We start from the raw sequence: 17,144 nt of genomic DNA on the forward strand, positions 1-17,144 counted from the left end.
CAACACATTTATTTTTGAATAAAAATACATTTTAACACAGTTTACTGAAACATTCACGCAAACATGGAATTGAAAACTAGCTTTCTATCAACCACTGAGCACATGACATTATTAAAGCACCACAAAGATAAAAATTCAGTTAAGTTATTCATCATTAAAAAAAGAAATAGGTGTGCCAAAAAATGAATCCTTTCTGTTAGAATCACCCACAGTCTTTAACTGTGAGTTACAACTCACAGTTAAAGACAGGTTTCCTTTTTTCATTAAGCTGTTATTTACATAATTGAAACAAAGTTTGAATCTACATTTTACTGCGAATATATACAGCTCCACAGCTCCACCAGATTTCCTAAAAGCTTGTTGCTATTTAGGTTAGGAGGGGGGCGTTTTTCGACACAACACCGGACGTCGGTAAAGTTGAGGAGACGAGGCCGACGTCATGACGCAATGAAGGGGCGACGAAAGCTCGGATTGTTTCTTCAAATCGTGGCCAGACGGAACCGAGGTTGATATTTTTACAGGCAAGGTGGTGTTTAACGAAGTCTATTTTGAATTTATGCTTTGGTTTTGACTTGTGCAAACGTTTACTTCCCCGAATCTGGAGACGTAGCTCCTTCACGTTCATACGCATTCGCACTTCCCTCTGAAAATGGAGGAAATTGCCGCTTTGTGTTTTGTCTGCAGCTAGCCGAGTCAGCTAGCTTCAGGGAAATGGGAAAACTTATGCAAAACTTTGTGAAACGTTACACTTCAGTTCAATAATTAACTTGTTGATAGTTGATACAGTTTAATAAACGTAAATTTGCTCCGTTCGTCTGGTGCAACATGTTGGATAATCTTAATTAAGGCGGTAGTGTTAATTATTCCCTTTATACGAATTGTTAGTTTCTGCCGTCATTCATAGAGATGCTAAAGACTAGTGGGCTCAAGAATCAAACATACTAAATACTGAAATTTCGCTGCTATTTTGCTCATATTTTTTTTTTCGAATTGTAGCCGTAATTTTAAACGTTTTTCTTATGTTATAGTTTTGCTTTTGTACACTAAAACGTGAAGTTTAGCATTGAAATAACCATTGCACCAAGAGACAGTAAATCAGAATGTTATTGAATGTGCATTTATTGAAATGGCATAAATGATGTATTTTTTTAAATTCGGTTATTATGACATCGAATAAATTATTTTACACTTGACCAATGAAAATAAAATTCAAAATTCTTTATTTATTAAAGGGAATTTTTTTTTGCCGTTGCTACTTTAATCCAACTATGGTAAGTGTCGTAGATAGTGATGCTGTGGGCAGGAAGGATTTGCAGTAGCAGGCACTCTTGCAACAAATCTGAAGAGCCTTCTGACTGAAGACTGTTGATAGTCAAATGACTGTCATGATATGTTCACAGCTCAAATTTCAGGCAGCAGAGATGATATTTCACAAAAACATGTCCTGAATTACATCATCAGCTGTTGGCAAGCATTGCTTATCCACCTAATTTGCTTTTGATGCACATTTTGCTGCGCTTCCTTAAATCTCTGTCCAGCTCTATGGTAAGGAAGATGGGCAGATTTGTGGATATGATCATTTCCCATTGTTACTGATGGAAGAGATGGTTTGAACGTTTCTCCTTCTCGCCATATTTCGGTTTTGCTCTTCAGCCTTGAAGCCTTTTTTTCAACTCCTCTGGGATTTTGAGGTGATAGTTCAGGTGTTATTTGAGCTTCTGAGATGCTAACTGATCAACTCAATGTTGCCATGATTAACAGCTGCCTGAAAGTAAAAAAAGTAAGATCAAAATCCTTTCTTTCTGCCCATCCAAAACCAGAATGAATAATCACCAAAAAAAAGCAACTCCTCAACCAAAACGTTATTTTCAGAAACCTACAAAAGAACAAATCAGAACTAATATAACATAGCTGCTCCAACATGCTCTCCATATGAGTGGCGCAATTCCAGAGAAAAACAAAAACAAAACATTTTTTAAACACAGAATGTCAACGTTGTGTTCTTTCTGGGAAATACACTATATAGAAAAAGAAAAGAGGGGTTTTCTAGCATTCACAATAAAGAATGTGTTGCTATGAGGCTTTGCAACAAAAGTCACAGATAGTAAATCACAGAGGAGTGAAACTATCTAAGGTAGAGATCAATAGTTTGTTATATACTTTTACCTAATAGGTAAAATGTTCTATACAAGTAGAAGTAATATCTTGTATATTTTGACATCACTAAAATATTGGGAATAAATTAGTGTTTATAAAAATCTGTGATCTGATCTGAGCACAATGGTGTTATTTTGTTTAAGTGTTGTTTATGTTTGTGTATCTCATGAAAACTGAGTTTAACTGCTAACTGGATCATTTTCTTGTCTAATTATTTTCTTATTTCATTTCACTCCTTTTAGGAGACAGTGCTGCTGTGACCCCGGAGAGCTGTCTCATCTTGATTCCTGTTGTCAAAATAATTTTGCCACTAATGTATGGAGGAAAGTGTGAGATGTAAAAGGTGGAGCAATCCACTTTATTTGTAAGCAAGCTGAAAGGGAGGAGACAGTAGCAGTGCATAGAGAGAGCATTGGGGATGGGGTTAAAGAGCCAAAGGCGGACGTCATGGTTCACAGCAGCTCTAATTCCCCAATGACAACACCATCTGCCTCGCCTCACCTGACTGTTTGTTCTAAAGCACCTCTTTCGGTGTCGTGTCCCAGAGGTGCTACAGAACAGGACCTAAGCCAAACCTCCACAGACCCAACTTCCGTTTCAGAACTACCACAGCCCCTTGCTGAGACTCCTGCTGAGGCTCATCACCATGTTGCTACCGCAACAAGAGCATTGAGCACCAAGTCAAGCTCGGCATCCAGCAGCCCCAGCACACCCGCACCAACCTCTGCTCAGGACCAACTCAATGGCCGTAGATCAGGCCGGAAAAGGACTCCTAAGGCCTGTGATTGTTGTGGCCCCAACAGTAGGGGGCACAATGTTGAAACTCCAGGCAGAGGCAGGGGAAATGGAAAGGGGAGAGGTAGAGGTAAAGGCAGGGGAGCAAACAGAGACTTTGGTGACACCCCTGCAAGAAAGCCACTGCAGTTGACAGGAGTCAGGAACATTAATTTAAGTGGAGAAAATATACAGGAAACAGAAGATGAAGACGATAGACTGGGGAATTTGCAGAGCTCTGATACAAAGTCACAAAGCCCTGCCACCAAGGCGGCTCCACCAATTACACAAGATGGACCAAAAAATAACTGTGCTGCTCAAACAAATGGAGCTGCACTGAAAATGGAAGACATCTTGATGGAACCGTCAGGGTTTGCTGTTGCAATACATGAGGAAAGTGTTGATAAAAAGGATGTGGATCCAACGGTTTTAGGACCAGTACATGAGGAAGCAGTAGTGGCCAAAGGTCGAGGTAGGGGAGCAGGAATGGGAAGAGGTCGAGGTAGGGGAGCAGTGATGGTGAGAGGTCGGGGCAGAGGAAGAGGCGTTGACAAGGGTCAAGACAGTGAACAAGAGAAAATGGAAGGTATTCCGATAAGCAGCAAAGATAAAGATTATGTTACAAGTTCGAGAACAGGTGCCTTAGCTGAGTCAGTGCTAGTGGAAGAACCAGAGAAGATACATGATGTACAGACAGACCACGAACACCAAAAAAACTCTACTTCAGGTAAATTCCCTATTGAAAATGGAGAATTGGTACACTTGTCTGACTCGGAGGACGAGATGGAAGAGGACACCATTATTGTGACAGAACTTGGCGATGGGGTGCTGACCATCCCACGGAAATCTGCTACAAGGTCAGAGATTTCTGGAGACCTGGACTCTGAGATGCAGGTGGACCAAACACATGATGGGATAGAACAGGTTTCTTTACCAGTACCTTTGCCTAATGGAAACGTTGTCTCACAAAGAAACCATGATCTAACATCCTCACCAGTGGAGGGTAAAATGTCTAGCTCCACTGGGTTTGCCTCTTTAAACCCGATAAGTGTTAGCCTAGAGCACTCCTGGGCATTAAGAGACCACAGACTGTACTGTCATCCTTGTTCTTGGGTGACAGACGAAATGGATGACATGTTGCCAAATGACCAGGCAGAAGATAAAATGATGGACACAGATATTCAGAATCAAGAGAGGCTGGAGCAGCTTAAAGACGCTATTCACGGTAAAACACACTTTGTAGTACTCAGTTGGTTATATATGCTTAATTTTCTTTAAACAAGTTGTCAAAATTGGAAGGAACTTCCACCTTGAACTGCAGGTTCAACAATCAGTACCTTCAGTTTTTGTAAAATCAACAGCTCCTTGCATTTTTTGAGGTAGTCTGTATTGAATTTCTGCAAAAATGGTCAAAAATACTGGGTTTAAATCATTAACTCCCACCTGCAGTATTGCAGGTGGCAGTATTTTTTCTACTACATTACTGACTGAGCCTTACTTGTTGTTCATTTAATCTGCTTTTTTCATCTTTTTTTTTCTTCTATAAGTAGATTTTGAAAGGGGTTAAATAAGGAAGAAAATTACGCTAAATTCCTTGCTAATATTTCTAAAGTAGCGCCACGAAATCCTGGATCCTGGAGGGACTGTCTGATATCGGAAATAGTTTTGATTCCAACAAAAACTGAAGACTGTCCAGATTGTTGTACCAAAGCATATTTCTACCAACCGTTTAATCTTTACTAACAACCAAAAAAGTCCATTAAATAATGTGCGGTTGATTGATGCAGTTTTAAAGTGAAAGTAGTTCAAAGTCTATTTTTCAGGATTTGACCAAAGTTTGTGGAAAAGACTAATATTACACTATGTTCTTCAGCCAATGGTTTGGCCCATCTCTAGCAATAACACAGAAGGGAAATTCAAACAAGACAATGTTTATGAACTAAATATAGTGATGTTAGTGGAGTCAGTCTCTCTCTCTTAGAGGACATCATGGCCTCTATATACACACTAATTTTCCATTTTAAACCAAAGTAAAACCTATTTTGGAGAAAATACTATTGTTACAACTTTACCCAACTAATTGACATGCACAATTTGAAGGTGACAATAATTCTAAAATTTAGGTTCACTCTTTTAAAACACGCTATGTTTTTCATCTGGCAGCATCTAGAGAAATAAAAAAAAAAACCCATGATGGTAAAGCTACACCAGCTCTCATAACACATGCATTTTGCAATCGTATCTAGATTACCTGGAGATTATCATGGAATATTTGTGTAACCTGGAAATGCAAAATGTCTGTCCATGCAAAATGTAGACCGTTTTGCTGCAGATTAGCAACTCCGGAAGTAAAAATCGAAACACTTTCATATCAATGAATCCTCACAGACTGCTCCACCAGAAGCAGGCGCTCATATCCTTTTACAGAAGTGCTGTAACAGATCTTTCTCATAACACATTTTTACAATATGTCTGCAAAAACGAGCCCTTTTTGAAGCTTAAGAGTTCCTGTCCCTTAGTAGTATGTTCTGCTTCTTTAGCCTGAGTGCTAAGCTGGGCCATTTTAATACATTTAATACATAAAGTGTGTCCACAGTCCTGGGCTGAAATCCAATCTTTGCTCTTCATGTGGCCTTATCTAGCTCCATCATGTAATGCAAAGTATTCTGTTACATGACATTCCTAAAATATTTATGGCCTGACTTGTGTAGCTCTTATAAATACAGGCTTGATATAAACAGCAGATTATATGTAGTTAAGAAATCTGTTTTACATAGCTAGAGTGAAGACATTTTGTGAAATTTTGTAGCCTAACCTGTTAATTTTTTATTGCTGCTTTATAGTGGAAACATGCAGCTATTGTAAGAGAAATACAACAGACTTGTGCTGAATTTCCAGCAACATAAAAATCCTAATTAGACTCATTATTTAGACACCTACTTTAAATCTCATTTGTATTTTTCTGTTATTGGTTTGCTTTCACCTAAATTTTATGTAGTTTTCATCTTTAATTTTTCTTCCTTTCCTTTTTTATGTCTAGAAATATGTACTATCTCATGTCTGAATGGTGCTACCAGAATAAACTTGCCTCATCTTGCTTGTTTTTTTTTTTAATCTCAGCATTTTTTTTGTTTACTTGTACTGTTGACAGGTATGAACAAACTTCTTTTGACTTCTGTTTTTCTAGAGTTTCTGGAGAGCTTCTACATAAAATATGGCAGCTTCATTCCTCTTGCTGAATCTGATGTCCTAGAACACCTGAAAAAGACAAGCAACTCTGACCTCAGCAACAGGTTAGTAAAAACCACTTATAGGCATATACACTAGAGGCTAATTTAATTGTTATTGAAAAGAAATGTTGAATTTATCACTGATTTTTATTCCTCTTGATCACATTTTTCTGTAGTTAAAAAACTCACGAGTTTATATGTTTAGGAATATGCGCACCGTCTTAAATTTGTTTAAAAGTAAGTTGGCCTTTGATAAGTTAGTAACAGATCTTAAAGTTTATGTTGGCAGCTCTATTTAGTCTCATATATTGTATGTATTTTTTTGTTTCTCGCTGGACCTTTCTGTCAGGTAAAAGTTTGAGACATCTTCATTGAGCTATGTTGACTCGAGGCAGGTCAGACTATGGGTAACTTGCTGCTAATATGCTCTTTCCAGCTCGCTGTGTAGCTAGCTAGATATATTTTTTTGTATCTGCCATGGGTAAGGGCAAATTTAACACCAGTTGGCTCAGTGTAGTTTGTACATTTCTGTTGGGATACAAGTCTTAAATTCTGTTCATAATGGTCTTAAAAATATGTCCTAAATTTGAGTTGGTGAAACCTGCAGAAACTCTTGAACTGTTGAGGCCTCAGAGTTTCAAAATAAATGCGATATAATCCATAAGAAAAATCAGCTGGAAATCTTCCATTCAAAATCCAACGGGGCTGCCACACATGTAAGGTTGTTTTTTTTTCCAAATAGAGAACATGTTGGTCTTCTGAATTATTGTACTTTTGTCAGAAAAAATAATGCTAGGGGAAAAATATCCAAACCTACACTTTTTTACATCCCTGTATGGAAAACCCCTAAACCTACTCACTGCTTTGGCCGTCCTCAGCCACATAACTGCAATCTGTCATTTGCCATGATTGGCTTGAGTCTTTTGTTGGCCTGACACTTCAAAGTCTTCCATTTTCATTTTCAAGGCAGGCAGTCACTTTTTCACACAGCACCATGTAGGTCTGGATTCTTTCCCCCGTTATAATTACCACCTTCTTTTAAACACTGTGTATTGTGTTTATTTGTGTAATCTTTGGCTAATATGAACAGAAACATTTCTTTTCACTACACTATAAAAGTTATATATAATACTACAACACAATAAATTTTGTGTTTTGGAGAAAAAAAAAACATTGTGTTCCTTCAAAAAAAAGGTTATGTTTATTTGTGCTGCAAAACAGTTGATGTCCTACAGTGTAATTGCTGTTCATGGAGTTTTTGTATTATTTGTTTTATTTATATTGTGTGGTTTGGCCTTTATCATGACTGTAAAACACTTAAATAAATATGTGCAGAGGACTGTGAGTGCTGTTATTTTGCCTCTGTATGTAGACAAATCATTTTTGTTGTAAAATAATTGTTTTCTGTTTAATTTCCAAGGTTGTACCGTGTTTCATGTATATCAGAAATGTAATGCTTTAAATGCCAGTAACAAAAAAAAAAAAGCAAAATAAGAAACTCTCTGTGTGTCTGCTTCTCATCTGTTTCAGTGAAGTGGACATTAAAGCAGAGATGAGTCGATACAGGGCTGGCCTGGCATCTGCTCCTGTTGCAGGCTTCATGGTCACGTATAATAAACACAATCTGAGGCTGGAGGACCTTGGCACCCTGGAGGATCAGAACTGGCTTAATGATCAGGTAAAGAAAGACTGTGGATACTTGTGTCTTATATGTCAGCTTTTTATTTTTCAAGCAAATCAATTGTTTGTTCTGTATTCTCTGCAATATTTTACGTGATTATTTATAAATCTTCTGGATTTAAACATGCTTGATCAAGTATTTTAAAAATATCTTTCTCCTGTTTTTTTATTTCTCAAATTCAGATTATTAACATGTATGGAGAACTCATTATGGATGTAGCAGAGCAGAAGGTAAGTGTGTATAGACATGCCAGCACATTTCCAAATAAAGATAAGATTTATTTGTCATTGTCATCAACAGATTACAGCGAGATTGAGATTTGCTCGACTCGAGTTAAGATGCAGGTTATGTGTATATACCAAGATAAAGAAATGAATAGTACAAAATGAGAAATAAACTTAGACATCAGAAGATGGTTGCAGCGCCTGGAGGTGTCGCAACAGAATTTACATTTATAACAAAGTGGTGTCAAGAGCAGAAGTTCTTATGCCTTTGAATTTAGTGCCATGATTGCCATCGGGTAAAAACTGTTTTATTGGCGATTTGTCCTGGTTTTTATTGCTCTGTATCTCTTGCCTGATGGCAGTAGCCATAAAATATGTGCAGTTGCTATCAAAAATGTACACAATCTTTTTCGGGCATTTTAATGGGGTATTAAAACATAACATTTTAAGATGTAACATCTAGTTTGTCTAGATGTTAAATTTTTTGGGGGGAGAGGGTGCAGGTGGAGTTGTGGGCACATCAGAACATTTAAAAAATTCTAAATTTTGAATCCACTTCTTACTGGAGTTGTATCATCACTAGGATCATTAGAAGTCCAGCAATTACTTCAAACTTGAACTGAGCTAAAACATTTCAAATGTTTAATACCTATTTCTCTTTCCCTTTTGACCTTTTAGGTTCACTTTTTCAACAGCTTTTTCTACAAGCAGCTGGTTGCCAAAGGTTATGAAGGTGTGAAGAGATGGACCAAAAAAGTAAGGAAGAAATTACATTCCCAATGGTTGTAGCTTGATGTGTGTCTCATAGTAAGAGTTTTATCTTTTGATGCTCCAGGAAATAAGGTTTTGATTGATGTCGACTTTTTTTTCATTCTGGTTGCACAAGGTCCATAGTCTAAAGTGTGCAAGAAATTAATATAGCAATAATCTTCCAACCTTCATTTCTAAATAACATATTAACCATAATCTCTGCAAACTTTCTCTAGAGTCAAACTAAAGAACAGCCCCCCCCCATGTTTTCTGTTTTCTCTTTTACTTTTACTTTTAGTAATGCATCCCTAATAACCTCAACTGTTATGTTTTGTTTTTCAGGTTGACTTGTTCTCCAAATGGTTGTTGTTGATTCCCATCCATTTAGAAATCCACTGGTCTCTCATCGCAATCACAATGGCAACCAAAACCATCAGCTACTACGACAGCCAAGGCATTGTCTTCAGACACACCACAAATGTGAGTATATAGTAATTTCCCTGCTGGGATGAATAAAGTACTGCTATTCTATTCTATAATATTGAAAGTCTGTCTCTGAATTGTGGAAGAATCTCGTTGTCCTACTATAACTGTGTGTTTATATTGTCCTCAGAACATCATGAAGTATCTTCAGTCTGAAGCCAGAGAAAAAAAGCAGGCAGCTTTCCAGAAGGGCTGGAAGATCGCCATCATCAAGGTAACCTTGACCTCTGATTAAATTTATTGTTCCATCTGTTCAAGCTGCTAAAATATTTACATTGCACATGGTAATTGTAATCAGATTTCTTGTATTTATTCAAAACTTAGTGTCTGCTTAGCACAGCAAAGATAGAACAGCTGCATGCATGTAAATAGTTACTTATAGAGGCATACAAAGGCTAGTTCAGAAAAAATTAAGTCTTTGCTTTGCTGACTTGTCCTAACAGGGCATCCCACAGCAAAAAAATGACAGCGACTGTGGTGTTTTTGTCCTTGAGGTAAGATGTTATTCTTGTTTCTGTTTTGCCACCTTTACTTTGTTCAGTAGACAAATCATCTGAGTTCCCTCTTTAATATTTACGGGTCATTTTCCCCTGCACTATTTGTCTTTACTTTCTGCCAGTACTGCCGCCGTCTCTCTGTGAAGCAGCCGCTACTGTTCAGCCAGAACAACATGCCTCAAATCCGAAAGAGAATCTACAAGGAGCTCTGCGACTGTCGTCTCAACGACTGAACGGCTGCCTTCACCCGCTGTGTGCTTGGCTGGTCATATGAGGCTGCCTGTCTTGTTCTTTCACGTGACGTTTTGACTGACTGTCGGGCTACATAAGCTAACACAGCTTGGCCATCTGTATTTTCAGGGAGTCCTTACTGCCATCTGCTTCTGTAATTGACAAGCAGAGCAGTTTTTGCTGACTTCTGGTGACTTTGGGAGGTGAAAAGTCAGTCTGTATTTAAGCTGATTATTTTCTTCCTTCCTTTTTTTTTTTTTTTTGCAAACTTGCAAAGAGCTACTGAAGTGGCCCCCTACTGACCCTTGGAAAAAGCCTGAAGTGTCAATATGAGGTGCTGTTTCAGGACTTTACACAGTAAGTTCATTCTGCTTCTTACACTTACCACTCTGAGAGGATTTTATGGCCTAAAAGATCAGAACAAAGTACTGACTTTGACTGAAGTAACTGTTACGCCGACCTGTAACATGTGGATGGACATTTCATCCTAAAACGGAGTGGCCTTGCCTCCCAGAAATCCATTTTAAACGGAATTTAACAGTTCATTTTGTGCTGGACTTTACAGCTCTAGTATGTGTTCAGTTAATATGCATATTTTATAACATATTTTAAAATCTAGCATTAGCGATACAGTGGAACAGCTGTTCGCCTAAAACTTGAAGGGTTTAGAGTCGATGTTGTTATTGTGGACTTTAAATTGCACAGATACAGGCCTGTTAATTGAAGTCTGGAATATAAACTGAATGTTCCAATCATGTTCTCTTTTTTTTTCCATCTTACAGGATGATAATGGCTTCAAAACTGGGATCACATTTTTGTTTGGTTTTACTGCAATATATTTCCAAATAAAATTCCAGTTTTTTGAGCACATTACTTAGATTTTTTTCCTTTTACTGTTGGCACGTATTTATACAATGTTTTAAGTATTTTCCAGCATTTAAGTTAAGCACATTTTACAAGTTCAAGATTCTTTTAGGCAGGTTTGCAAATCATTTTAAGCTGTACATCTGACCTGGTTACTGAGCTCCGTAAGGGCGCATGGTCACACACAGATATGGAAAGCATTTACCCCACCAATAAAGTTCACCTCAGAGACATTGATTAATTTCTACTAACAAAGCTGGATTTTGCAGTTATGTTTACCAGCAGTTCTGGTCAGAAAGACCCATCCATTTCTCATGGGCATGAGTGGATGGAAATAAGTTTTGGTTTTTAATTATATTTTTGAACCATTCTTTGTCTTTTGTGAAATGACCAAAACAATGTCCAATGATTCTTATTTTAAAAAGGAGATTTTGGTGTGCAAGTTTGAATTTTTTCACATATTTGTATGAATGAATTTGGGGCAAAATTATACAGAAATATCCTAACATAAACACTTAAATGTGATTAAATATTTGCACCCATCACCAGGCTTCTGGAATAAATCTGTGTGGATATTTGTACATTTCTTATTACGTTATTTTTATGAAGGAGACCCGGGTTTAAAGCATAGTCCATACATTTTCAAAGGGCTGAGATCTGGACTGTGGCAATGACGTATCTGCTATATCCTGTATTTTTGGCATCAATTGTTGGGCATTACCTGTTGTTAGTATTTTTACCGCCATTGGTTTAATCTTAGGTTTAAATCCTTAACTTGACTGTTTCAAACATTAGTAACTTTGTTTGTCAAAATAATGTGTTGCTGGTCACTGTTTGCAAACTCTTTTTCTTGGTCAACAGCTTCTCAGTCTTGTAAAATAAAACTCAGTGGAGATTGGGTTGAGATGGTTCTGATCCAGGAGCTTCCAGTTAATGTTTGGCTTGATGGTTGGGTTAGTCATGAACATCCTAATCAATTCCCTCTCATCTGTGTGGGACAGTTTGAGTCATATAGTTGAAACCTGGTGTTCCTACAGGTCAATGACTTCCAGTTTCCATGAAGACACACCAAAACTAGTTGTGGTATGAATTAAGCTGGCTAACACTAAGCCTCTGAAAAGCTTTGACCTCAGCTATACTAACAATTTGTGGATTATGGCTGGCTTCCAGGCCTGCGCAAAGAAACAAATCCCTTTAAATAAACTCTTCCAATCCATTCAGATGTATCCCAGAAGCTTATTGGCTACGAAAAGCCTGTGGTTAAGGTGCAAAGTACTACGGATGTTTCAGCCAAATAGGTTTTGTGTATACTTGAGCCCGTTTGTCTAATTTTGATGTGTAAATTAGAGAAGATCCGTGATAAATGTAAACTTGTCCAGCCAAATCTACTTTTAAAAAGTTATTGAAGTTGCATTTTGAATGATTGTTAAAGCATGAATGAAAAAATTGTTTAAATTTATCTTTCAAAGACCAAAATCAGTTTGAAATTCATGCCGAGAATTAGCGCATTTTAAGCTTCTCTCCAGAACTGTGTGTGTATTTACAAGTTGTATCTTGACTGACCTCCTGCAATGTTTGCTTGCTTTGGCTAAAACCCCCAATGTTGTATTTTTCCCAGTTGTTTTTATAGTTGTCATTAAAAGTCCAATTATGCTGGACCATTTGTTGAATCTTTTCTTGTCTTTCTGAACAGGTGTTTGTCAAGTGGAAATCCTCTGAATAAAAGGCATGAGCAGTGATATAAAATAGGAAAGTGAAAGAATGGACTTTTTTTTTTCAAGAATTCATGAGATTTGTGGGCTTATTTTTAATGTTCCAATGACGCTACACAAGGAAGTAGTTTTTCACTTTCCTTCTTTTTTTTTAGGTTGCCTTAAAATACATCCACAGTTGTTCCTCGGATGTCGTAAAACACATGCAAAGCCATAACAATCTCCATCTGCATCTTGTAGGACCTAATAATCTTAGTGTTTGTAATCATTTGAATATAAAAGAAGTAAAAATATATACATCTTATTGTTTTTGCATTTAGAAAACATATTTTGTGATCCCTAAACAGGAGTAAATGTGTCCTACTATCTTTAGCTGAAATAACATCAGGGAGATTCTTCTTATCGACATCTACCTGTCTCTGACATCAGATAGGATAAGTTGTCCCTTTTCTCAGTTTCAGCTTTGAGTTTGAGGATTTTCTTGCATCCACAGGGTTGAAATGAGATCAACATCTGGGTATCAACTCAGCCTAGGGCTTTCAATTTTATAATTTTCAGCCATAATTCGGTGGATTTGCTTGCTGCTGTTTGCTGGACGTTTTTCCCATTCACCCTCACAGAGCTGAACCAGGACATTTTATACAGGCTTGAGGCCAAAACACTGAGTTTTATGTCCTTTAGTCACTTTTTTTAAACACATTTTACTGTATGACTCGGGCCAACCTTCAACACCCCTTGAAGCTTGAAGAAATGAGTAACATTTGACATCTTCGGCTGTTGCTCTCCACGTTGCTCTTTTCTCATCATAGCATCTATTTTGAGGCATTTCTAAAATCAGAGCAGTACAAATGCAATGCATTTTTGTGTATGTAAATACCTGTGCAGACAGAAATCTTCTTACACTGCTGACAGTAAATTTTTTTGTTAATGAAAAGGTACAACTGCAATACCTAAAAACTAACTGAAGAGGGAGGACTATACCAATAATTATTTATTTTCCAGGTTTGCTCTGAATGTTGTTATAAAAACATGGCTGTGGTTAAGGAGCTGGATGAAGATGAAGGGATTTACTGTAGGGCACTTCACTGAGGTCTCCTGCTAATGTATTAGTGCTTGGTTTGTGCCCAGAAGGTTTTCATTTTTCATTGTCAAGAGAAATATTACTTCAGTGCTGCATCCTTCTGTATCCTTGTCAAAATCACCCGGTCTACTGAATGTGTTTTGCTGTTGAGAAGAAATATGTCCTGCAATGTATGACTAGTTTAATATTTCTCCATTAAAAATTTCTTAGGATTCTTTTCAAAAAAGGAAAGTCTTTGCTGTTTTATTAAAGTTCCAGTAAAGCTGCTTTGATGCAAACTGGAAATCTGTGTAAAATCCTAGCACAGAGTTTTATTAAATGAAAAGTAGAATTATGTTTGCTAATGGGTTAAATGTTTCATCTTTATGGAAAAGCCACTGGAATTTTAATGTGTTGAACTTGTAAGTTTAAACATTTATTTTCATCTGAAGAGTTGGCTTTTTGGCTTTACCTCTAAAAGCAAACGCAAACAAAACAGGACTGAAATTTCATACTGAAAAGTTTTCATGTCAGCTTATTCAGTTAATAGTTTGAAATAATTACATTTTATTTGGTTACAGAGGCAATTCACAACAAACATTCCAAGGCTCTTTAACAGATAAACATATCCAATTTGTATGCAGAAATATATAGGCAATTCAGTCCAATTACAAAGAATCGATTTCAATCCCATTCTTTCCAGTTGGACCCCAGTTACAGCATTGTGCATTCAGGTTTATTTTGCGACTTGAATTAAAAAGAGTAGCTACCATTAGAATGTTGCTACTGTCTTTCTAGTAATAATAATTTTATAAAGCACAGCTTAAAAAAATCTTGTATTTTTATTAATTTGCTCAGATTAAAAATGTTTGTTTTAAAAAAATAAAAAAACTCAAAGAATTGACTGTGCTTTCAGCATTTATTTTGTTGTTTAGTTTTATGTTTAGTAGTTACAGATTAGATGATGTTGTATTGCCTTTACCAATGTGAAAAAGATGACTCTTCATTTATCTCACTGAGTTCTGTTTACGTATGGCTTTTAAATCCAACAGATGCTTTCTATAGTGGTTGCTTTTGTTAGAATTTATCTAAATAAAAGGCGAACACTGAATCTCCCTGAATAGTGAATATTTCTCTGTCTAGTGATTCAGTGTAGGGTGAAGAATAACAGCCAAATATTGTGGAATGTAAGCCCTTTTTGTAAATTGGTAGTTCAGGCAGCATTGTGGATTCTCCTGAGCAAAAGTAAACATCCATCCCAGGTTTTATTTCACTCTGTTTGCCATTTACTGACAGATTTTAAAGAAGACCATGGAGTAGGAAAGTAGCTTGATGACTAAAATGACTGAGTTAAAGGTAATCTCTCTGGCAGCTTTGGAGATACTTTGCTCTGACAAAAATAAAAACCAAACAGTGTGCATATCCAGACAGGCAGATAATCAGGACATGCACCATTACATGAGGTTGTCTCCATTTTCTGCTCACAATAAATCACATTCTGCTGTGCTCAGGAGGTTAAGTGCTCCTGAAGGCTGCTTTAGCTCTGTAATGTGGGGAAACTGTAGCTAATAGGATAAGCTTATAAAAGGCAGGAAAACACCCCTTTTAGTCGGAGTTAGGTAGAGCTGCCTGGGATAAACCTTTCTTCATCTCATTGTTGAGCCCTACTCGTATTTATCCACTTGCCTTTGTCAGCTTTATAGAGCCATACATGGCTCTTTGATGCCTGTATGTCTGGAAGCTGAACTTACTGTGTATACATCTATATGCAATATAAATAGATGGATAGATTTTTTTTTAAAAGTATTCTGTAAAAAGTACTTAAATACTGAGAAACTTGTCAGAACATCTGATTTAATACTTTAAAAATGATGCCATCAGAAAGACAAAGCTGTAAGATGTGCAAAATCTGGTAATTTAAAGACTTGAATGACAAAACAATTATAGAAATACTGTAAGTTTTCAATGGAAGACTTGTGACACTAATACTTACAGAAGTGAATGCAAATGAATGTTAGAATAGGATAAAGTACCTGCAGTGACAAAAATGTTTCAGTAATGAAAGAAACAAAAGCATCTGAGAAGCTCACTCTTCAAAATCTGCAGCAAACACAGGCATCTTGGGTTCATCAAGTCTCCACAACAATTTATTTTTAGGCTTTTGTTCACTTATTCATCAGAAGTGCTTATAATTGTGATGCACATCAAACATTCAATAAATTTATTTAGGCAACTACAATTCACATTCAACTCTGTACCATGCAGTAGAAGCCAATTAATCTAGTTATAATGGAATTTCAAACTTTCTGATTCAGTTCAGTCTTGAGCTATATGCAGTCTGATTAGGTTTATAAGTAACTTTAAAAATTCCATAAATGCTACAGATTATGATTCAGGAATACAATCGACCGCTGTAGCATTTGTAAACTATTCACACATCAAAAAGAAGGCAAAATATTTTGAAATAAGGCAAGTCAAATTGGACAAGGTGCTTTTCACAAAATGAAAGTAAAAACATTAAAGCAGGTAGAGACCTTGTGTTTTTAAAGGTATTGCATTAAGAAAACAACAGTTTCTGCATGCCTCGGGTTTTGTTCCAGAGTTTGCTCCAGAGCTGAGAAACATATCAACTAAACCTATGAGCTCTGGTCCTTGAAACGGTGAGAAAACATGTTTCTGATGGCCTCAGGGGTCTGTAGTACGGCATGGTTCATATTTGACGAGTTACGCAGAAATATATGTTTTCAACCCAAGAACGTTTACTTCTCTATAAATCAATTGTGACATTTTAAAAATCTATTCTTTTGCAGACAGAATTTGAATAACAATTATTTTAATGTGTCTGTGATTTCTTGCTGCACACAGCCTCATTGCCATCAAAGGATAAATGAATATAATAGAGGTAATAACTTTCAGATTAGTGTTGAGTTCTGATAGCTGACATCTGACAGCTGCCTCAAATTAAAACCCTCCGGTGAGATCGTGTTATTACCTCTATGATGTAAGCCCGTCGATCTTTTCATTGCATTGGAGACTAAACAGCTACAATTATAGATAATCCTTTTACTGTTTTGAAAGATTTTCTTGTCCTATCTTTAAATTTCTACAGCAGTCATATTCTTTTCCCTAAAGACAAAGTGAAGTATTGAAAAGAAATAAGATCTACAACAGATGAAGGAATTCACAGCTGCTCTGAAAGACATCATGAACAGATTTCTGAAATGTTTCTATCTCATCTCAAATCCGGCTGTTGTCGATCACTCTGGAGGTAATCAAGTCATCTGTTTTTGAAAAAAAAAAAAAAAAAAACTACCGTACTTTTATTTATTTCAGCATTTATTTTCAAAAGGAGTTTTTCTCACACAACAGTGAAACATTCCACAGCTATATAAATAGGAATCCAAAGAGAAAATGGAATGAATAACACAATACTGTGGCTGAGAAGAAGGTGAGAAAGAATGATCAAGCACAGGATAAGACT

At 36.7% G+C, this 17,144-nt stretch overlaps 1 protein-coding gene across 3 annotated transcripts; it reads left to right on the forward strand.

Moving 5' to 3' along the window:
- Positions 1-415: 415 nt before the first annotated feature.
- LOC114151200 (uncharacterized) lies at positions 416-12,561 on the forward strand. 3 transcript variants are annotated; one of them, XR_003596898.1, is made up of 11 exons: positions 423-526; positions 2,400-4,156; positions 6,119-6,224; positions 7,692-7,839; positions 8,025-8,072; positions 8,745-8,822; positions 9,159-9,296; positions 9,430-9,513; positions 9,743-9,793; positions 9,919-10,384; positions 10,810-12,561. XR_003596898.1 is itself a non-coding variant. In XM_028028266.1 (10 exons), the coding sequence occupies exons 2-10, from the start codon at positions 2,605-2,607 to the stop codon at positions 10,027-10,029; spliced, it is 2,316 nt and encodes a 771-aa protein (XP_027884067.1). In that variant the 5' UTR covers positions 416-505; positions 2,400-2,604; the 3' UTR covers positions 10,030-12,561. The 3 variants fall into 3 exon arrangements, 2 of the variants coding, with proteins under 2 accessions (XP_027884067.1, XP_027884066.1); XM_028028266.1 differs by having other exon boundaries at positions 416-505; positions 9,919-12,561; XM_028028265.1 differs by having other exon boundaries at positions 9,919-12,561.
- Positions 12,562-17,144: the final 4,583 nt, after the last annotated feature.

The sequence above is a fragment of the Xiphophorus couchianus genome, chromosome 9, assembly GCF_001444195.1.
Source record: "Xiphophorus couchianus chromosome 9, X_couchianus-1.0, whole genome shotgun sequence".
Classification (NCBI taxonomy): domain Eukaryota; kingdom Metazoa; phylum Chordata; class Actinopteri; order Cyprinodontiformes; family Poeciliidae; genus Xiphophorus; species Xiphophorus couchianus.

Excerpts from the sequence above, each read along its gene's own strand:
- LOC114151200 (XM_028028266.1), top strand. The coding sequence starts at position 2,605 with ATGGTTCACAGCAGCTCTAATTCCCCAATGACAACACCATCTGCCTCG. Across the intron at positions 8,823-9,158 it reads TGAAGAGATGGACCAAAAAA|GTTGACTTGTTCTCCAAATG; the intron begins GTAAGGAAGAAA and ends TTTGTTTTTCAG. Across the intron at positions 9,514-9,742 it reads GGAAGATCGCCATCATCAAG|GGCATCCCACAGCAAAAAAA; the intron begins GTAACCTTGACC and ends TTGTCCTAACAG.